The sequence below is a fragment of the Culex quinquefasciatus genome, chromosome 3 (assembly GCF_015732765.1).
Source record: "Culex quinquefasciatus strain JHB chromosome 3, VPISU_Cqui_1.0_pri_paternal, whole genome shotgun sequence".
In the NCBI taxonomy this organism is placed as follows: Eukaryota; Metazoa; Arthropoda; class Insecta; order Diptera; family Culicidae; genus Culex; species Culex quinquefasciatus.
In genome coordinates, this window is record NC_051863.1 from 109,012,516 (window position 1) to 109,035,851 (window position 23,336).

The 23,336-nt window shown below is 35.9% G+C and overlaps 1 protein-coding gene and 1 long non-coding RNA gene across 2 annotated transcripts in view; one reads left to right on the forward strand and one right to left on the reverse strand.

Annotated features, from left to right (window-relative positions):
• LOC6033454 (sphingomyelin synthase-related 1) overlaps positions 1 to 23,255 on the forward strand; it is a 35,614-nt gene extending 12,359 nt beyond the window's left edge. The window contains exons 2-5 of the mRNA XM_038263162.1: positions 6,054 to 6,258; positions 6,334 to 6,632; positions 6,713 to 6,879; positions 21,495 to 23,255. Of these exons, the coding sequence (XP_038119090.1) occupies positions 6,054 to 6,258; positions 6,334 to 6,632; positions 6,713 to 6,879; positions 21,495 to 21,971 (1,148 nt within the window). The 3' untranslated portion in view covers positions 21,972 to 23,255. The remainder of the gene's footprint in view (positions 1 to 6,053; positions 6,259 to 6,333; positions 6,633 to 6,712; positions 6,880 to 21,494) is intronic.
• On the reverse strand, positions 19,585 to 21,423 carry LOC119769716. Its single transcript, XR_005278497.1, has 3 exons — positions 19,952 to 21,423; positions 19,809 to 19,894; positions 19,585 to 19,745 (listed from the first exon to the last, which is right to left on the reverse strand). It is a non-coding gene; the product is annotated as an uncharacterized LOC119769716 (long non-coding RNA).
• Positions 23,256 to 23,336: the final 81 nt, after the last annotated feature.

Below are 23,336 nucleotides of genomic sequence, written 5' to 3' on the forward strand. Positions count from 1 at the left end.
GTGCATCTCACAATGCCACATCTTTTGACCTTCACAGATCCCCAAAATCCGATTTCAATCCTAAGATATTCAATGAAAACCAAAAAAGCTCCGAAAATTTTTGTCACTTTTCATATAAAAGTAGTTTCAATCTATTTTAAATTTTCCAAGCCGGTTTGACAAGTCGCAATAGTGCGATCGGTAGCAATAATGCAGTGCGATGTCCAAGTTAGTGGAATTGTGCAATAATCAACTTTTTTCACTAAAACTCAATTTCCCAAAATACGTATTTTTTGATTTTCAAGATTTTTTGATTTGTTTTAGGGGACAAAAATCCGCAACTTTTGAGTCATAGAGAAACATGGTCAAAAAATCTGCCGCCGAGTTATGATTTTTTGAAAAAAATTTGATTTTTGGAAAAATCAAAGTTTTATGCAAAAACAAATTTGACATTTTTTTAATGCAAAATTGAATTTGCAATCGAAAACTACTTTACAGATTTTTTGATAAAGGGCTCCGTTTTCAAGATATAGGGGAAATATACCCTTTCCAATCAAACACCTACCTTCGTCATATGGAGAGTTTGATGCTCGATTAAAGCTCCAAAAATACTATTTGGGCTATAAACTTACCAGCAACAGCACCGCCTCGAGTAAGCACTCAAATGTATGCCACTTATTGGCCAAAAAGATCACATTTAATGCACTTTTGATCATAATTTGTATTTTGCGAGACCACTTCTCATCATTTTGTTGGCACACACAGTGACACACACGAGAATCCCTCAAACGCTTAATGAATATCGCCAAAATTAACTTTTCACTTTCGCTTACTTTTTCACGGCGCTTAAGATATGAAATTGCTTCCAAGTACCGGCAACATGTTCTTTTGATCATTAGTAATGCACTCACTTGAAGAATAATCCCGAAAAATGTAATAAATTAGCTAGCGCCATCAAAAAAAAACCAAACGCGCCAAGTCGTTTGACGTTTCAATTTTCACTTTGCATTCCAATCGAAGGCTGAAGAAAACCGAGCGAGAGACGAAGGCAAAAAAGCCAGCGATGCCAGGAAACTTTCCCTATAAATGCCACTTTTCGTGAGTGTTCGTTTGAACTGTCAGCGCAAATGGCAACACTCGACAGAGTGTTGGAAGAAAAAAGAACTAAGCCGATATTAGAAAAATGGGCGTGGCCCAATGCATTCGCCTCGATCAGAATACCCTTGGGATTTTTTTTGTTAAATGCTTGGTAAAAAAATAGAATAACTTTTAGTGAAAGTGAAAATAAACAAAAATGTTCACAAAAACTTGCTCTATTCGTTGGTGTACTTGGTTTTAGTAAAATTCAAGGGAGACTCTAGATTATCCAGCATCATTCAAACACGCCCGCTTATTAGGATTAAAATGGGTAGATTTCCCCTAGTCACGGAAAGTTTGATTTCAGCGAAATATTTCTGGAGTTTTTTGAAAGGTCCTATAAACCAAATTTTCATTTTTGCTTTTGGTTCTAAAAACACCCAAAAAGCAAAAATTTAAAATTTGGTTTATAGGAGCATGAGCATGAGCATGAGAGACCACCCATGGTTGTCCTTCTCCGTTGCTGAACAGAACCGTAATATCCTTTCAGCACTACTGATCATAGGCTTCGACTATCAAGTGGTATTTCCCTTATCAACAGCATGTATGAATGCGCTGAAAAGATAGAACACCATGATTGCCAAAACTAGATCAGTTGTGAATAGGTAACAGTCATTGGCCACCAACGGCGCCCGCCATGTCAGTTTGTAGATCTCGATTTTAAAGGGACGGGAATGTTAGTTAGCGCTGGTTGCTACTAGGGCAGCTGATTTACTCTGTGCTTACACCCCACGAGCGCCAGGAACCTGAAAACTTGTTAGTAGGATAGGGTGTTTGGTCAGGATTCATCATAGAAGATGATGATGCGACCCAAAATCATAGTGTTTGTTGAAAGGTATTATATTTTATTCTCAAGGCAAACAATCGGATGCTGCGGATGAGACATTTCCCGTTTAACTGTTGTTAAATTTTTAATGAAGTGTTTTTATCTTAGACAGCCGGCTGTGGAAAGATAAAACCAAAACGATATGTAGTTAAAGGGTAAAATATTAACCTAAATAAGTTAATTTGGAGCGGTTTACATACTTGATTATTAAATTATACGTATGGCGTACGATCGGGATAGTCTGCGACGCTATAGAAATGGCGTGAATAATCACGTTGAAATAATACTTATCACCCTGCCTTACGAGCTGCGATGCTAAGGAAAGGTCTAGTCACGTGTACTTAAAATTCTAGCGGATAACACGAAAACACTACAAAACGAAACAAAATCTATTGATATCGCGACATCGTGAAAACAAAATTAACAAAATCAATAACCGGTCTTGAATCAATAACGCGTCGATGACAAAATTTCTAAAATTAACGAATTTTAACTGCAAAATACCCTAAATTTAAAAAAAAACCGCCATGAAACGAGCTCTCCCGAAATCAACTATTCATTTCAAATGAACCGCTTTACTGGAAAATCGCCCGCGCATCGTATCAAGAACCGTAACAAAAAAAATCAAGCGCGACGGCCGCGACGCAAACCGGCAGAGTGCACAGAACCGGGTGTCATTCAGAATCAAACAAATCGACAGCGACGAAAATCAAACGCGACGGACACGACGCGAACCGACTGAGTGCACAAAACCCCACGGCGATACAGATTTATTTAAAAAAAAAAAAAAAACATTATAAACGCGGACTCTCTCTCTCTCTCTCTCTCTCTCTCTCTCTCTCTCTCTCTCTCTCTCTCTCTACCACGCACACACACACACACACACACGCGCACACGACATGAAACGAACTCACCCGAAAATCTTTCAACAAGTGCTTGTTTCGCCATCATTCACAACATTGTGGCATGTAAACCCTACCCTCAGACCACATTTTTTACTTAGTCAGAACTCCAACTATCGATCAACATGCTCTTCTTCTTTGAACATCATTCATTCTCAAAAACACTTATGTTTTCACTCAAACTATTTGATCGCGATATGTCACACACTTTTTACGTAAAATCACTACCATTTCTTTTCTGTTTCCATTCCAACCGTTCCTACAACCGTTTCGAAAAATAGATCTCACTGCTTAACATATGAAGCACAAATCTCTTTCGCATAGAGATGACCAATTGATTGATTTTGTAAGCACCCCCAACACACTACGTAGGCAGAGCATGTCGTACACCACTCATCACATTGGAATAATACTTCTAGAACTAAACTTGACCTCTTACTTGACATATCTCTATGGAAGTTTTTGATTTAAAATTTGGTTTATAGGTCCTTTAAAAAAAAAAAAACTCCAGATTTGCAGTTTTCGATTTTTCAAAATAGTGACCATGAGTGACCATTTCAAAAATATGTTTTTTCAAAGTTCAGAAAATTTGCTATAAAATTGTCTAAGAGACATTGAAGATTGGACCTCGGGTTGCTGAGATAGAGCCGCTTTAAGAAAAAGAAACACGAAAATTGAAGTTTTCTAAATCTCACCAACATAACCCACCATTTTCTAATGACGATATCTCAGCAACTAATGGTTCGATTTTCAATGTTAATACATGAAACATGCATAAAATTTTCCGATCTTTTCGAAAAAAATATTTTGAATTTTTTTATATAAAGACTAGCATTTTAAATGGGCGTAAAATTGAATGTTTGGCCCTTTTAAAATGTTAGTCTTGATCTAAAAAAAATAAAATATTTTTTTTTTCAAAGATTTGGAGTTGTACATTTGATTGGAAAAATTGCTATTAAGAAGGAATTAAAATATTTTTTAACAATTTGTTGGATTAGGGGTGAAACAGGTTTTCGCCTACTTGATATACAGCATTTGACGTATTGATCAAAGTGTAAATAAGATCTATTTCTTTTTTCAAAAATGTTTTATTTAATTATTTTTTAAAACAAATTTACCACTCCAATACTTCTAACTAAAGTTTAGGGAAGGACGTGTAAATGAACAATCTCAAGCATTTTTAAATTTGGTTTTTCGTAAGTAGGTCGAATGAGCAATTCTCATTTTTTTTGTATTTTTTAATCCGGCTGAAACTTTTTTGGTGCCTTTGGTATGCCCGAAGAAACCATTTTGGATAATTAGTTTGTCCAACAAAGTTCATAAAAGCAAAATATAGAGAATTTTCTCAGCTTTTCAAAAATATTTTTTTCAAAGGTGGGCAATCATGGACACTAAAATTATTGATTTATTTATTTACTTATTTCGATTCTGAATTTACATCGGTTTTACATCAAAAAATGAAATTGAAAATTTTTTGCGACCCATATTTCAATTTTTTGAAAAAATTGTATTGATTCAAAAAATCATAACTCAGTTAAAGATTTTTTGCCCATTCTGGAAATTTCTGAAAAGTTGGCATTTGATGTCCTTTAAAACATATCAGAAAATAAAAAAAAATAAAATAGTGTTCTTTTTGCAGATCTAGTTTTAGTGACAAAAAGTGAAATTAAAAATCACCAAAAAAAATTATATCGTGTAGTCCATATCCTACAACTTTGCCGAAGACACCAAATCGATTAAAAAATTCCTTCGAAAGATACGATTTTTGAATTTTCACATATCATTTTTGTACGAACAGTTGCCAAATTTGTATGGAAAATTATATGAATGAACTAAAAATGCAAAATGACTTCTTTGGGCGTCCCGAAGGCCCCACAAAAGTTTCAACAGGATTAAAATATACAAAAAATAAAATTAAAGAAAAAAGACCGATTCCGTAGAGAACTGCTCCAATGCAAAGAGATCTTTGGTTATCAATGGCTCTTACGTCTTTTTAAGGGGTTACACACATGTAGAAAATCACAAAACTTCATATTACAGAAAATTTGCTAAATTCACTAAAAAGATGATTTTCAATCGCTCCTGAAAGTTTTGTAAAGATATTTCATTACTGAACTGAGTAAGAGACGATTTAAGTTCACAATTTTGGCATGCGCAAAGCCAACTGTCAAACTTTGTGAACGTTTTTCTTTAAACACCGAGTTGATTTACGGTTGCCACGATATCTCGAGATGGGATGGACCGAATTGGCTGAAATTTGGGGTGTAACATACATTTATTTTTTTTCTTTTTTAAAATAAAGTTTTTGAAAATCGACCTTCGTCATGCACACAGGACTGGTTTAACGAGTCTTTACCAAAATTTTGAGCTGATTTGGTCAAAGCAGTGTTGAGACGGCAATGGTACATCCAAATGTCTTCATATTTATTTTGTTAATAGATAAAAATGTATATTTTAATGCCCTGCAAAAACATTTCGAATAAAGTTTAAATGTGTGCTAAAACCAACCTCATACAGTTTTGAAGATTTACATGCATGTAACCCCTTAAAACAAATCCAAGAAATGACCAAACATTAGACAAGTAAAAACATCAGGGCAGATCGACTTTTACTTTCCCACTTCATTGATCAAATATTTCGTCTCAAGAAACGCTAACCGTGGTCGACAGGATTTGAGCCCAGGCCAGCTGGGTTGAGAGGCAACCAAGCCTACCACTTGTTCAAGAGTTTTAATGAAAACAGTTGTCAGTTAGTTGCCTATCATTGATTTTTAGAGAGATTGGAAAATATGTAGAAAATAAAATAAAATTGAGAAGTAACTAAAGGTTAGGGGTTAAAACATAAGACAAAGAAATCTAAACAAGCTTAATGCTTGTAAAGTTCCTAAAATGTAGAAAAAACACAAAACGAATGATTTATGTATTTTTGAAGATAAAAAAGCTTCTTAAAATGCTTAAATGTAGCAAAAGAAAACTTAAAAAACATTCTACAGCAAACGAATTTCAGTGCATTTTTTCTTTTAACACAGGGTCCAACGTACAAATAATATAAGGACACTCAACTTCAAAAACAATTTGCAAATCGCACGCGGCCTGTCTGCACTTTAATTGAAGTTCGATCACCCGTTGGTTGGTCAGTCAAGAACATGACTAACAAATTGAGAAGGGGGAAAATACCCTAATAACGCACTTCTCCGTTCCATTTCGCAGGTTATGCCTTCCTAGTCACCTGGATAACGGCGTTCGTGATGGTGGTGGTGCACGAGCGCGTTCCCGACATGAAAAAGTACCCTCCCCTGCCGGACATCTTCCTCGACAACGTTCCGCACATTCCTTGGGCGTTCCACATGTGCGAGGTAACCGGAACGTTGCTGTTCTGCATCTGGGTTTGCGTGCTGATTGTGCATAAACACCGGTAAGTCAAGTGAAGCGGCCACCGGCCGGCCCTAATTATATTACGTCTAATTCTCTTTCTCCCTTTTTTTTGCAGAATGGTTCTGTTGCGTCGGTTCTTTGCCCTGGCCGGCACCGTGTTCCTGCTGCGGTGCGTCACGATGTTGATTACGTCGTTGAGCGTCCCAGGGACCCACCTCGAGTGCACCAAAAACGACCACAAATTCGACGACAGCACGGCCGAAATTACCGAAATGATTTACCTGCGCGTGAGTCGGGCCTACACCATCTGGAGCGGGCTTGGAATGTCCATTCAGGGCGTGAGGACGTGCGGCGACTACATGTTCAGCGGGCACACGGTGGCATTGACGCTGCTCAATTTCTTCATCACCGAATGTGAGTGACCTTAACACCGAAAGCGGTGCTAGTTGTGGCGCGAATTTTAATCGTAATTGTTCATTCTTTCTTTCTTTTAGACACGCCACGTAATTTGTACTTTCTGCACACGTTGACATGGCTTCTCAACATGTTTGGAATATTCTTCATACTGGCCGCCCACGAGCATTACTCAATCGACGTTTTTGTGGCGTTCTACATTTCTTCACGACTGTTTCTCTATTATCACACGCTGGCCAACAATCAGGTGAGAGAGCGCGCGGGGGCTTCCAAATATTCGTAAACCTAGTATTGACTCGGGAAACTCCAATAAGTGGCTGAACAACATTTTATGGTTGTTGTTTGAACAGCTTTTGAAAAGCTGCTTTATTAGTTTGACTTGTTTTTACAAAACTATGGTTTAAAGTCAAACAACTATTAACCCTCTAAAACCGAGCTTTAATTGGGGGATGGCGCTGTCAGGGTTTGATCCCTGAATCTTCTACTGGAGGGGCAGAAGTCACGACCATTAATTCATGGAGCTGGTTGTTTTATGTGACTTTTACAATGTCTTGATTTTTTTAATTTGTCAAGGCTCAATTTTGGCCCTTGAACTCCAGAATGGTCAAAAAATAAATATTTTATATACCAAAACTTTCTCAAGGGTCTGGCCTACACGCCAGTGATGTTATGAATAAATACTGTAATGGCCAAAGTGCCTCAAAAATTGTAATTTTTGAAAAAAAAATCTTTTAACGGGTAAATTCTTATTTAAAATTTAATTACAAAGCGACGCACAGTGTGGCAAATCATCAAATTCTCGAAAAAAACTTTTCCTGCTTTCTGGTTACATTTTAGAGCTTTGGTGTCTTCGGCAAAGTTGTTGGGCATGACAAGGTCCATCTAGTGGCATACCAGGTTAGTTCATTTTTTGTCCGCATAGGTGGCGCTGAAATCTAACTTTTTACCCTGAATGTTTAGAGGTTTGGTGTCTTCGGCAAAGTTGTTCAGCTTTCAATTTTGAGCAACTTTGTCGAAGACACCAAAATTTTTTGACAGCCCGGTAAAAAGTTACAGGCATTGCAATGTTATTAGAATACAGCGCGCGCGTATTTCACCTTCCCCACACGGTGAATTTTGAAGATCATCCTAAAAATAAAATAAAACCTGTCCGATATTTGTCACCGTAAACATTATAAGGGATGAATCAAAATATTTTGTCGATCGGTCAAGCGTATCTTTTTTGAGAGATTTGTTGTCATAATTTTATACGATGTTGTTTATGGCCCTAAAAGAGCGCGCAGCTAGCAAAATCTAAACTTAGAAACATGTACCCTCCCTGTAAAGGCTTATGAATTGATCTTAGTTGAAAGGTTCTCCAAATCTCTGAATTGCAAATGTAACATCCTGGAGCAGAACTGTTAAATTCTAATAAATACCAATTGAATTGAATTGAATATTGTTTATGGTAAGTTTCTTAAACTAGATGGAATATGAAACGTGTATCTTTAATTTCTCAAAAACATGTCTTTAAAGACTAGTTGAAACATTCTTAAAACAACAAGTTACAACTTAGAACCAAATGTCTTTCTTCAATAACTCTAAAAACCTCTTGGAAAAAAACTACTGACCCTGATCAAAACCTAAAATTGCTCACCTTGTTTAAACAAGTTATCAAAGTAATACTAGTACCTTGATACTAGTTCAAGCGCCAAATCATGACAAATATTGAACATTTCTTTAAAAAATCCGAATCAGGTTTTTAAATCACTAAAAATATAAATTTGTTTATTTAAAAAAAATAGGCTGGTTAGGAAGTTGTTTAAAGTTTGTTTTATAAAAGATTCTCAATTAGACCATTCCCTCTATATATCCTGAGCGAGATTAAAGAACAAGGGAAATGCTTTATAATACCTTTCTCTTGTATCAATAACAAATTTTGGTATTCCCAGGTAACCCTTTAAAATTTGTCTTATCCCGAGCAGACGGAAATAACTTGGGAATAACATTTTTTGATATTTGAAAATACTAGGCCAATAACATTTTATGTTATTTATAACAAGATTTGTTATTTGTCGTTATCATTTTTTTGTTATTGGATTGTTATAATAATAACAGACTAATAACATTTGAAGTTATTCTTCGAACAAATCTTTGTTATTATTTTTTTGTTATTTTAACAACTAATCCGATCACCCCAATAACAGTTGGAGTTATTCTTCCGTAACAAAAAATGTTATTCCAAAGTTGTTTTGGCTTTCAACCAATATCAGACCTATAACAAATTTTGTTATTATAACATAAACTGTTATTAAACCCTTATGCAAAAATGGATTTTTCAAGAAGATTCCATAACACTTTCTGTTATTTTAACAGTATTTGTTATTGAAATGGCATGAATTTTGTTATTATCGTCTGCCCGGGATGGAATATTTAAGAGCAAAATTTGGTATCATACCAATTCCGGTATTTTTTTAGTATTACAGTCTTTTTTTTATCAAATTCCTCTGGAAAGATTAGATCATTAGTTTTGCGACAAAATCATGTTCTAAAGCAAATTTCAAAATTGACTTTGTTGATTATTTAATATACCCCGAAGATTTTTTTGAATCGTTGAAGATTCTCTGAATTGGAACACCAATTGTTGGTATTTTTGCAGTATATAAATAATTTTATCCAAAAATTTTAACGCATATATTTTTTTCTAATGACATATTTTGATTTGCGAGACATTTGATAGTTTTCTTAAAACTTTTGGTGAGCTTGTATCCAGTTTCATTTTAATTACTTTTGTTTGTAAATCTTAGTCATTCTCAGATGCTTGGCCATGAAAATACCAAATGGTATTACTTGTGCAAGTAACAGTGACCAAAATGTGCCCTTGGTTGCCTTGTACATGGTAAAATGCTATGAAATCACACCAAAATCATTTATGCGAAGGATCATAATAATATATATACTTTTTTTACTTTATCATAATAATACCAAAACTGATATTCTTTCAAATTTAACACCTAAACTCCCAAGCTCCTGACCTTTTTCTCGAGTTTGGAAGTTTAGGTGTTAATGAGTACTGAAATATAAATTATAGATCATTTGAGTGCCAAATGTTGCTATTTTGAAGATATGGCTTTATTTGAGACTTTTTGATGATTAAACAAGGGTTTTTATAGCAACAATTCAAAAATGTCTTTAAAATTAAAATGATATTGTTTTATACAAGAAATATTTATTTAAAAATCTTTTATTCACTGTCACTAGAAGAGCTTTCATCAGAGGTGGTATCCGACACAATTTGTTCCGCTGCTTTAAATAAAGCTATTACCTCTGGTGGGAATGGTTCACTTTTTCGAATTGGTAATACTCTCAAGCTCGTGATGAATGGGTCAGATGATATAAGTAAGGCGTGAAGAATGTCGGTGTTAGTGGCAGATCTTGAAATTTTCCGTGAGTGAAAGTCGCGATTCCTGTTGACAAAATAGGGATGATATAAACATATTTACTAGAAAAAAACACTCAATGTTACCTGCGATAATCCTTATTTGTTGCTTCTGAAGCTTCTTCTCCTAATTAGCCAATTGGAATCAGAAGAGACGAGATTACATCAGACCCATGCATCAACACTTTATGCACAGTAGTGGGCATTGAGTACCAAGAATATAACTCTACAAAGAGTTTAGCTGTATCCAAGGTATACTCCCGAAAGCGATCGATGTCAATATCATGCCCACTGGATAACGTCTGTTAACAAAATAAATTGAAATAAAACAAATTTCCCTAAATTGCTTAAAATTTACCTGCAATACAATTTTAAACCTGAATAGAAGGTTTTCATCAAGCTCAAGAATTTGAGCAGAAACTTCCCAATTGGCAAACACGATTTTTGCCGTTCGTCCAGTATTAGTAGTTCCGTAACCTTGTTTAGTTACATCTACAAGTATGCCTAGTTTTTCACGAAACTCCTTCTGAATTTTCTTTCGTCGCTCTGTAACAATATCTTTGTTTGCTTGACCTGGAAAAGAATTTACTATAAATATTATTTTACATTATAATTTGATGAACCAATACCAGTTGCAGCCCACAGCTGGATAGTTAACCTGTATGATACATGAAGGATACACTCAAGAAATCTTATCCAAGCATGAAGTGTCGAAAGGCCCAGGTTAAGATTTTCGTGATTTTGTATGTCTGCTCTTAGAACCATATCCAACTTGTTAAAATCTTTTGATGTTAAACCACAAAGATAGCATCTTTGCGATCCAGTGCTTGTGACAGCGTTACATACTTTTCCGTCAACCATAGTAAACATCATTTTGTAAGATACATTGATGGTTTTATCATTTATTGATGTTTTTAGTGGGATGAGATTTTCAATTTGTTTATCCATCATTGATTTTTTAAACCGGGTTAGCTCGTCTATTTCTTTTTCCAATTTAAACTCAATTGGACGACAGTAACGCGTCGAGGACGGTCGAGGATTTTGCCAGATTATTGTTCCGTGTGATTCCATTCTAATTGGTACTATTGATGATATAAAAATGTGTGAATCATCGAATGGTTTATCAGCAAACGTTTGCTGGGAACTTGGCTGAGTCGTGCCATCCATGCCCCATTTTGAAATAAGTGTCACATTGCTTAAAATTTTATTCGTAAGTGTGTCCAAAACAGGTTTTTGAGACAGCAGAATCCGTTGTGCCGTATGGTCTAGTAACGATTGTAATTCAATCTCTGCTCCCTTTTCGTTAATTTTAATTGAGTTTGATCTTGGATAGCACTCTTCTTTTGCTTTGGCTACAACTTTGTAGGGCGGAAACTTTTGCTTGTCGATTTTTCTTAAATCATTGTAATCATCCACAGTTAACTTGGTTTGAACATAATGTGATAAGGCTTCCGCCCCAGTCAACATTTTTGGTACATTCTCAATATTTTTCATTGCTGTCAGGTATTTACTTGCTATCTCCGGATGCTCACTAATCTTCTTAACCAGCTTGCTTGCATCAACAAACCCATCTTCACGCAGGTTCATCTGGGTCGCGAATCCCAGTTTTTTTGATGAATTGTTTGCTCTAAGTTCTGCAGTTTTAAGCCGTTTCGCGGTTGGTGTACACTTGTCGAAATCTTTTTCCGGTCGACCTTGATTATCGGAGTACTTTTTAAATCCAATTGATGAGGCCAACCACTCTTTGTTAGCCGAGATGAACATCATGTACGTACGAGAAGAGTCTTGCCACCGCTCATTAAAATCAGTCATGAAAAGGTATATTGCTCTCTTCAAATTTTTGGCTCGGCCTTTTGTACAATGAGTGAGATTTGAAATAAAATTTTCCAGAATAGTTGGCTGCTCTTCGGGATCCGAGTTGCCATAATTGATTTGCTCGCAAAGGATTTTCTCGTTATAAAAATATCAGCACAGTTTGATTCTGGTACAAAACAACGAAATAGAAGACGAGCAATTATGTTAGGAAAGTTTAAAAATATATTCAAAAAAAAAACCAATATTTAAACAATAATAACTTACATTATGACATATTATGCCGTTTGGCGATTCTGTTTTCATGTTTGGTAGAAGTTTGGAAATTTAGAACAAAATACCCAAATATTTTTACTGATTCTATTTTCAGGATAAGATCAGTTTCGGAAAAATGGTTCCTGACCATCGGAAATGTTCCGGGGTTTTTGGAGGTAGTTTTTTTTAAATGTTTTTTTGCAGATTGAGGTGCTTGAAAACATGATCGGTTCAATCTTAATGAATTTCATAATTATCTAAAAAAATAATTCTCTTGTATCAAACAACAACAACAGACATTTTTTGGAGATCTCCAAAAAATGTTTTCTTTAGTTAATTATGGAATTCATGGAGATTGAACCGATCATGTTTTCAAGCACTTCAATCTGCAGAAAAACATTTGAGGGGTTACATAAATGTAGAAAATCTCAAAGTATCATATTACAGTAAATTCTTTCTTTCTAAAGATGCTATCCAAACACTCCTGAAACATCCATGAAGAAATTTAATGATTTGAGTAAGTAATAGATGATTTGAGTTTGAAATTTTGCCTTGTTCAAAGTGGACTGTCAAACATTCTGAGCGTTTTTTTTTTCGAAACACCGAGTTGATTTACAGGTGCCACGATATCTCGAGATTGGATGGATTGAATTGCCTTAAATTTGAGGTGAAGACTCTCAAGACATATCCCGTGTACATGACGAAACCCGATTAAAAAAAAATAATTTTTCCAAAAAGTAGTAAATCTAAAACATATTTTTTAAATGAAAAACATGAAAATATTTTTATCTTTTTTTTAGTTAACTTTTTGAAAATCGGCCTTCGTCATGCACACGAGTCTTCACCAAAATTTTGAACCAATTTAGTCAAAGCAGTGTTGAGATATCGTGGCACCTCTTTTTTGAAACTGCTAACTTTAAATGGCTGTATCTAGGTCATAATTCAACCAAATGCCTTCAAATTTATTTTGCTGTTTCAAACGAAATTTCACATAAATCAACAATGGAGAGTTGCTTGTTAAAATCTATTCGAGCTATTTATTACTTTGAAATAGTCAAAAACACTATATGAAAGCTGTAATCCATGATCAAAGTTCTGATAAGCCGATAATATAAATAGACCGAGACAACTTATTTTTAAAATAATCATAGGTTCAATAATTAATTTTACAAACTGTTTAAAAAATGTTGTGGATTGCGTATTAATTGAACTATTATCAATTGTTTTTATTCAGTTATTCTAAGTATAGCTCATTTTCTAGTTGCTAGAATTTATTGCCCAATCTTTTTAAAATAAATAAAACACATTACCAGATGGTGCCCGTGAAAAAAGAGTATAAATTTTCAATAGGATAAAATATCATAAAAGGAATGCTTACTAATAATTCTTTAAGCAATATGTTACTTTTACGAAGCCATAGTGGGGCTTTGTAATCATTCAATTCATGAAATAATAGAAGAATAAACTTGGGATTTACTAACATATTCAACTTGAAAATCAATCAAATTGATATAAATGTTAGAAATGGTAAAATGTTTGATCCCACAACATTGTATTTGATGAAGATGTCATGTCTTTTTTAAGTAACAATGTTTTTGTTATTTTCCTTAACTATTTTTTTATGTTTGAAAAATTTCCGTAAAAAAAATAAAAAATAGCTGGCCACATTTTTCAAATAAAATAAATGCGTTGCAATGGAGGGTACGCATTTTTCAACAAAGAAAATTCTTGAAATCATCAAAAAAATCATTTTAAAATAACGAGTTTGCAAAAAAACCCTGAACTTTTGCACAAAATGGTTTTTCAATCAATCCATGATCTTAGTTTATAACTTTCCTCTTCGAATTGAAAAAAAAACGGTATATTTAAAATAGTGAATTCCTTAAACCTTGAATTTTGTTCTAATTCATGAACACAATTAATGATTTGGGAATCGAATCTTTTCTTTTTTTGATAAAAAATAAAGATAATGATAATAATGGGTCGCAAAACGAAAACAAAAATTTGTTAATTTTATTCAGTTAGATTGTAAAGTTGTAAAGTTATGTTTAATTAAAAAAATAAGAAACTATGGAAAATATGTGCAAAAGTTAGGGTTTTTTCTCAAAATTTATTTTCCCTAAAAGAGCACGCAGCTAGCAACATCTAAACATAGAAACATGTACCCTCCCTGTAAAGGCTTATGAATTGATCTCAGTTGAAAGGTTCTCCAAATCTCTGAATTGCAAATGTAACATCCTGGAGCAGAACTGTTAAATTCTAATAAACACCAATTGAATTGAAAAATGTGCAAAAGTCTAGACATATTATATAGAACTGTTTGCGAAGTCTTTGTTATAAACGTAAAAAATAATTTAAAAATTAAAGACTCTCCCACAAAGTTCAAAATAGAGTACCCTAAGCTAGTTTTTGAAAAAAGAGTACGCATTTTTTCGGCTCAAAAGAGTACATGTATCGGCTCCCCTCCACTAACATTTACACACAAAATCCTCTATAATAACTCATAGCTTTAAGAAAAAAGCCAGTACCGAAAAGGACCTAATAAAAATAATTTAATGAAAAAAAGAGTACATGTACTCAACAAAGAGTACTTCTGGTAAAACTCAACACATTCAAATATCAAATTCAATGTCATGATCACGTAAGTCCATGTTTTGGTCCATTTGCAGTGTATTGCTTCTTAGATTTCCAAATGTATCAGATTTATGTTCTCGATGCAAATTTCCATCAATACTAATCAAGATGAAATTAGCTTAGAAGTTAGTTTTTATGTTTCTTAAACACGAGCAAAAATTATTTCAAAACATTGCTACATCTCCGAGTTCTTGTGTTATCATGGGCACACAGATAGATTTTTGAATTTGTTCTAGGCAGCAAATTAAGTGTAACTTTTAGACATACCGTCAGTGGGAGTGACTATGGGTCAAAAAACGATGCACCTCTCGTAATTTTTCAATAACAAAAACAATTTAAATAACAAAGAAAATCTTTTATGGTAGAATTGATCTTAGATGGTTTACTAACATTTTTTTTCCAAAATATGGTGTAATTTGATAAACTCTACCTTAAATGGCAATCGCTTGAAAATTGACCTAATTGGGTCAAATGAAACTAGAATGATGCTCAAATACAAAGATATGGCAAAACAAGTCATCAGTGTTTCTTGTTCGAGGGAATCGTATTGACATGCTAAAATGTTTGAAGTAGAGTTTTTCAAACATTTGGGTACTTTTTGATCAATTCCAACAAATAATTTAAAAAGTTGATTTTTCGAGAGGTAATTTTTGGCCATAACCGTACCTCAACTTTAGACAGCTCATTTCAGTTTCAGGTACTTCACCTGAGAAATGGTAAAATCCGTAAAAAATACTTTGACCCAATCTCACCCCCCAGACCCAATGTCACCCCCATTGACGGTACTCAAAATGACTATAAAAGTTAAAATGCAATGACAAATTCGTTTTGCTTGATCAAAGTTAGGAAGCCCTGGCATTTTTTTATGAGACCTTAAGACCAAGTAAGGATTGCCGCGGACAAATTTGTTTCATATATCAAGTATCTGCAATTCATTTTTATAGTTATGATATTCTATTTTTAACAAATATAATGGACATCACACTTCCTTAGACCTGCTGAGGACTTTTCAAAAGTATGGAGTCACATGGTGTTTCACTTTCCTGATTACAAATCTTGCTGATTTACCTCCAGTACAAAATTAAATATGACTTACCCGAGGCTCCAGTAAAAAGTTCAAGGTTCTCCATTATTCACGGTTCACAAAGTATTATTTCACGAAATATTACGAATATAATTTCAAATTAAACATCAAACACGTGATCAAGATGCGCACGCTTTAAAGTGCTTTGCTAAGCAAAAAACTAAAATGAAATGACAATCACATCATCTCACTAATACACTCAGTGATAATTGATAATATGTGTGCGTGACTCCAAACGAGCTGTACATTATTCAAAGTCGTAGGGGAGCAGCATGTAATTTCACCGATTACTTATTGCTTGTATATCCGATTTTTGACGATCAAATGACGTGAAGTTCAAAAAAGTTTTAATTTAACGAAAACGCATATGAAAACGTAATCTTGACAAACAAAATACGCGCGCTGTGTTCTAATAACATTGCAATGCCTGTAACTTTTTACCGGGCTGTCAAAAAATTTTGGTGTCTTCGACAAAGTTGCTCAAAATTGAAAGCTGAACAACTTTGCCGAAGACACCAAACCTCTAAACATTCAGGGTAAAAAGTTAGATTTCAGCGCCACCTATGCGGACAAAAAATGAACTAACCTGGTATGCCACTAGATGGGCCTTGTCATGCCCAACAACTTTGCCGAAGACACCAAAGCTCTAAAATGTAACCAGAAAGCAGGAAAAGTTTTTTTCGAGAATTTGATGATTTGCCACACTGTGCGACGGCTCCTGTTACGTTCAATCAAGCTCATGTTTGGAATTTGGACTCAGTGCCAGTGCGCTCACCGGAACAAGCCCATTGTTCCATTCTAATGTATGTTTGTATGTCGTTAAATTTCCAATAAAAAAAACTCCTTATGTTTATACATCAACAATTTTGTAATTGTCTGTTCTACCACTGTGTAGAAAATTGTTAAACTCTCAAAAATAACCAGTTAAAGTTAAAATAACACAACATTTAAAAATGAAAATTTTTGTTCTAAATGAAAAAATGCCGTTCAGGGTTTATGTAGATTCGGAAAGTACATTAAATCTGGAGCAACATTTGAAAGGGGCGGTACGACATTGCTCTTACGGCCTTTCGTCCCATTTAAACGCGTGTAATGAAAGGCCGTAAGAGCAATGTCGTACCGCCCCTTTCAAATGTTGCTCTGGAAATATCCCTTGAAATGACATGTTCCAAAAATGGACAATTAAGTAACGTAAAATGGCAGATAAGCCGGGACCGTGGTGTAGGGGTAAGCGTGATTGCCTCTCACCCAGTCGGCCTGGGTTCGATCCCAGAAGGTCCCGGTGGCAAATTTTGAGACGAGATTTGTCTGATCACGCCTTCCGTCGGATGGGGAAGTAAATGTTGGCCCCGGTCTAACCTATAGGTTAGGTCGATAGCTCAGTCCAGGTGTAGGAGTCGTCTCCCTGGGTCCTGTCCCGGTGGAGTCGCTGGTAGGCAGTTGGACTCACAATCCAAAGGTCGTCAGTTCGAATCCCGGGGTGGATGGAAGCTTAGGTGTAAAGAGGTTCGCAATTGCCTCAACAATCAAGCCTTCGGACACCTAGTTTCGAGTAGGAATCTTGAAATCGGGAACGCCAAGGCAATGCTGTAGAGCGAATAATTTAATTTTGATTGAAAATGGCAGAGTTTTTAATTTTTTTTGTGTTTTTTATCGATTTTTCATCAATTGTTTCAATATTTTTAGCACGCCATCAAATCGGGCGTCCAATTTTACATAATAGTATTTTATGCAACAAGTTGCAAAAAGAAGATTTTTTCAGCACGAGTCGTACATTTATCCAACGAGGTTCACCGAGTTGGATAAATACGAAGAGTGCTCAAAAAATCAAGTTTTGCAACGAGTTTCATACAACATTTTTTGCGATTCCAAAAAACACACACTGAGTGAAATTTTATGTCAAATTTTCATGTATTTTGTCAATACATCGTTTCAATCAAAAAAATGTTAAAAAGTGTTACTTTTCAAAACAAGTGCTGAAAAGTTCAACTTTTCAGCACCTATTTGAGTGCTGAAAAGTAGAACTTTTCAGCATTTATTTTGAAAAGTGTTGCTATTCGATTCTGTTATTTTTGGTACAGAAAAGTAAACTATTTCGTCGTTCAAGAATGACAGGAAAAGTAAGTAGTTTCACGACGGAATTGCAAAAAAGTCCCTTTGACACCAATTTTCTATATCAACACCTTTTCAGGCTGCAAATTATAAAAAACATGTATCGTTTCGCATGTTCAAAATTTAAGGGTCGCCCTTCCGTCTCAAGATATTAAAAAAAACGTACCTCGGATTCGTGATCAGGGACAAAAGTTAACCCTTCGGACAAAATTTCACGCAAATCGAAGATGGGTCGGGGCAACTGTTGTGTGAGTTGGCGGAGAAAACCCCAGTGTTAAAAATTTGGACAATAGTTTGTTTGCTCGCAAATCGTTTGCGAAACGGATATTTTAACTGTAATGAATTATGCTCGTAAAAACAGAATTTCTATTCGAGTTTTTGTATTTTGCTTGTTTTAAATGTTTATGAGTTTGCAGCAATTTTTTGGATTAACTAAGTGAAACATAAATAAAATTCTATTATTGTTCAAAAAATATTATGAAGATCTGTGAAAAATGCATGCCACCATTGGGTGATTATGATTAATAAGGTTTTGAAAAGTGTAAAATAAAATGTTACAGTTTAAAATAGCGCAAAGAACCCTAAGTCGTAGTTTCAGTTAAACAACGAAGTCAAATTGAGTACAATCAATTTAAAAATTTGCCTAAAATCTTAAAAAAAAACTAGAGCCTCGTATGGTTAATAGGGTGGGTACGGATTTTGAAAAGTTCTCAAATCAAGTTTTGGTGTGGTTCCTCTTATAGGGCATACCCAAAGGGACTCTCAGGCCAAATTTCAGCTCATTTGGTTGAAAACTGGCTTGTCTCAAGCGGGTTCAAGTTTACATGGAAATTACTATGGGAAATTTTGAATTTTCATACATTCGCTCCTACAGGCCTGGGGAAAACATGTAGAAACTTCTAGGATGGCCAGAAATGAGCGGAATCGTCTGGAGAACAACTTTCCCTAAGGGACCAGGTCGATTCGTTCAACCCCCATCGAGCTCAACGGCAATACATCCGGGGTTTTCGGAACCAACGGTTTTCCCCAGAAAAGCATCAAATTTTCCTTAGCATGCTATGAATGCTTGATGAAAACCGCGACGCCACGTGTCAAACAGCTACCACGTGATTGTAAAATTTGCACCATAAAAGTTTTTTTTTATTTGGAGGTTCAGAATACAGCTGAATGGTATCCTGATCACCATGAATGATAATTCTATGGTTCAAAAAGTAATAAAAAGTAATTTTTTATAGGCGATGCTAGTCCACGTGGTAGATGTTTGACATGTGGCGTCGAGGTGTTCATCAAGCATTCATAGCATGCTAAGGAAAATTTGATGCTTTTCTGGGGAAAACCGTTGGTTCCGAAAGCCCCGGATCCTAGAAGTTTCTACATGTTTTCCCCAGGCCTGTAGGAGCGAATGAATGAAAATTCAAAATTTCCCATGGTAATTTCCATGTAAACTTGAACCGCTTGAGACAAGCCAGTTTTCAACCAAATGAGCTGAAATTTGGCGTGAGAGTCCCTATGGGTATGCCCTACAAGGGGAACCACACCAGAACTTGATCTGAGAACTTTTCAAAATCCGTACCCACCCTAATGGTTAACTTTCTCATATTTGAAATGAAAACAAAATTGTTGCCGAGATTGTTGGGTTTTTTTGTATCGTTTATTCCAAACAATTCAAATATCAATACAAATCAATATATTACAATTCATTAATATGATAAATCTTCAAGTCTTCAAACATCCGCTGCAGCCATCGTGCGTCTTCGCCATCGTGCTCCTTCGCCATCGACCTAATCGTCCAGTCGGCCTGTTTAAAGTAGAGCATTGAATTAGTTACAGTTGCTTCTATTTCTATTGAAATTTTCATTACCTTAATCTTCTCAACATCAAATATATTCATATGGTCAGTAGTATCATCATCTCCACGTCATCATCGTCTTCCTCAAAAAGTACAGTCTGTAATGCAAAATGCAGTTGTAGTTTTCAATTAAATTTGGTTTTATTTATAGTTACCAATTCTATTTATTGCACTAAATATCTCCAATCGTTCCAATCCAATTAACGGAAATCATCATCAGTAAGCAACAGAGAATCGCTCATGAAACAAGAAACGTGAAGCTGCAATTAAATAATAACAACAAAAATTAGTTAAACAAAAACAAGCAACCCTAGAGCAATGCAGCACATCGAGCCTGTAAACAAATATTTCAAACACATTGCCGGCTTGGAATACTTCAATCGAAGCAACCATGGCAATGTGTTTGTACCTGAATTTTGACAAACGTAGCACCAAAAATATTTTGTGTCAGATTTGGAATTTGGTGGTGGCCCCGGAACCACTTCCGGAGGAATTTCGACCGAAACGGAGTACGAACATTGTCCGGGATCATCTAGAATTTGGGGAGAATTAGTTTCTAAATTTAGATTTGTATGTTCCGAAAGTGGTTCCGGATCGTTATCTGAAAGAGAGATTTCAAGTTTACATGAATTAAGGTCAGCGGGCGGTTCCACGGTGGAAACCACCTCCGCCGTTGGATTCGAAAGCGTATTTGAGTCGTCGTCGGTCTTCGGTGGCTCCGATGCCGGATCCACCGATTTTTCGGAAATTTCCAAATCGCAATTCATCAAATTTTGCTCCTCTATCGGTGGATCCGGCATTGGAACCACCTCCTCGAATGTCGTCGTCACAACCTGTAAAGAAAAATTTTCATCTGCAGGCGGTTCCGAGATGGATACCGCCGCAGTCATGTCCAAACAATTATTTAATGAAATATTAATTACCGACGGCGATTCCAGAACCAAATCTGCCGGATTGTCGTAATTTTCAAAAGAAACTTTATTCAAATTTGGTTCGACAACCGGCAGATCCGGTCCCGGAACCTCCGGCTTAGCATCGACCCGTCCGCTACTCGCAACCCGGTCGAGTTCCGTCCCCCCCGTCTGCATATCGTCATCCAGAGTAACCGTGGCCGCTCTACGCCCATTTCGGCGAGACATTTTCGCTCCCATCGTGATGATTCCTGAAACGAGAAAGAGAAAAATTAGTAGCGTCCGTTCACTACAACCTCTCAAGCGGGTATGCCTGGTTGATGGGACTGCACTCGACCACTATAACTTTTCAGCCTGTTGATTTGTTGATTTCGGGTAACTATGGCTACCATGGTTACGGCTGGCCGTGGTGATCGTTGTTTTTTCGAGGGGTGGATTTTGGTTGGTTACTACGATCAGTGATCGGGATTTTCTGGGAGTTGATTTTTAAATGTCAAAAATTTAATTTCATAGTTTTGTTTTAGTATTTGACCATTCGACCGAATCCGGAAGTGTGTCTGTGTGCTTGAAATCATCCTGTTTAATTTCTCCCTTGTTTTTTTTTCTCTGAGAGCGTGACACCAACTTTTTTTGTATAGAGTGTGGACAATTGTGTCATGCTTTGTAATTTAGGCTTGAAATTTGAATTTTCGTTCTTTCCGGGAAACGTGAACTTTCAGGGTCCGGCTACCTCAATAATTTCAACGAATAATTCCAAAATACAATTTTGTTCTTCTCCCCTCGCCAGGCACTGATGTCGCACGACTCCCGCACCAAGCACTGGTTCCCGATGTTCTCCTACTTTGAAAGCTCGGTCGACGGCATCATCCCGAACGAGTTCGACACCGTTTCCGGCGTGCTGTTCAAGCTGTTTGAGTGCGTGCTGTACGTGAAGGACGTTTGCATGCTGACGGCACGCCGCTTCTGGATCGCACACGGTAACATCGAGGCGTTGCGGGAAAAGCAAAAGCACTTTATGGCCAGCAATTCGCCGCTTTTGTTCGCCAACAACCTCAACCGGAGTAATGGTGGCGCTGGAACTGGGGGAGGGAGTGGGACGACGGAGCAGCAAAAGGGGACGGCGCAGCCCAAGTGTACCAACATAGAGGCGGACATTGACGCGAGCTTGAAGCGAAAGACGTACAGCAATTCGCCGAAAATGAAGTCGGTCAACGAGGGTGGTAAAGATACAGTCGATGATGGGGAGGACAAGAAGCAGCTGTAAGATTAGGAAAGTAGTTGGACACATGATGGTAGTTAATTTATTCATTATTCGTTAACTCTAAGTCTTGTTAGGTGATTTGAAGACTAGTAAAAGTTTATTACTATCCTTGAAATTGTTGTACACAAGTGTGATATTATTTCGTCGGAAATAAGTTGCTTTCGAAATTCATTTTCATAACCAAACCGTTATTCATGTCTGCTGGCAATACTGTTAAACATGATCTCCAAAGAATAAAAAGCAAATCAAACGTACAGTCGAATGTTTCTTCCACTAAAATTATAAAAAAACATTTTTTCTTTTATCAAACGTCATGATTCTTGGCTATTGCTCATTCAACTCATCAGAAAAAAATAGATTTAAGACAAACTCGAACAAAACAAAACATAGTATTATATAGCAATGCAAACTGACACCAGACAGCCAAATACTACAAATTTCTCTCTGAGCTGGCACGCTGTTTGAGTAGTTTTGGATTAAATAAAAAAAAACTGTAAATATAGTAAAGTTATGACATATTAAAAGTTACTTTTGAGCTCTCGTGCAAAGATTATAAAGTCAGTCCAAAAAAAACAAGCACTCGCGTGTGTTCACAAATCAGTAAAAAGAGGCTTTTGGTTATTACACAGTATGTTTCGGGAGTGTTTGCTAAAATCTTTTAGAAGCAGTTTCATAAATTTGTACTAAAACATACATGAATCTTGTTGAACAATGGTTAACATAACAAAGTAGTTAAAACAAGCCGACCACCAACAAATAATCAAAATCAACCACATAACCAGTTTTACTTTGACGCACGAGAAGATATAGAACAAGATCTAGTCCAATTCCAATATTTATTAGCAAGAAACCACAAACTCTTGGTGCACCATCGCCGCGCGTTGATTTATACATGCAAACAAAAAAGCGAAAAAAGTCTTCTTTCCCGCGATGAAACATTACACAGAGTTTAAGACTTTTTACATGCCGACTGAGAAGAATACTTTTAAAGGATCGATCCCCCCCCCTCGTAACGTGTAACTTCCCGCGCTATAACCAAAACACAAACCGAGATTGTGTGGATCACGAAATGCAGAGTGACCGCCGCCAAGACACGCGCACATTCTCGCTAGCGAGATAGTGTTTAAGCAAGGAAAGATGAAAAATTGTTGATTTCTGTTTTCTCTAATATTTCTCCCAATGCAAGGGAGGAGACCTCGTTTGGTGTTTAATGGATAAGCTAAAAGACAGAAATTTGCTGATCAAAATATTGAATAAATGTCTTCAAAGGGTAAACATTGAATCAAATGGTTGTTTTATTATTTCGTTTTTATCACATTCCATATTAGAAGTCCAGCGGGGCCGCACGGTTGATTGTTGACCTTTTTC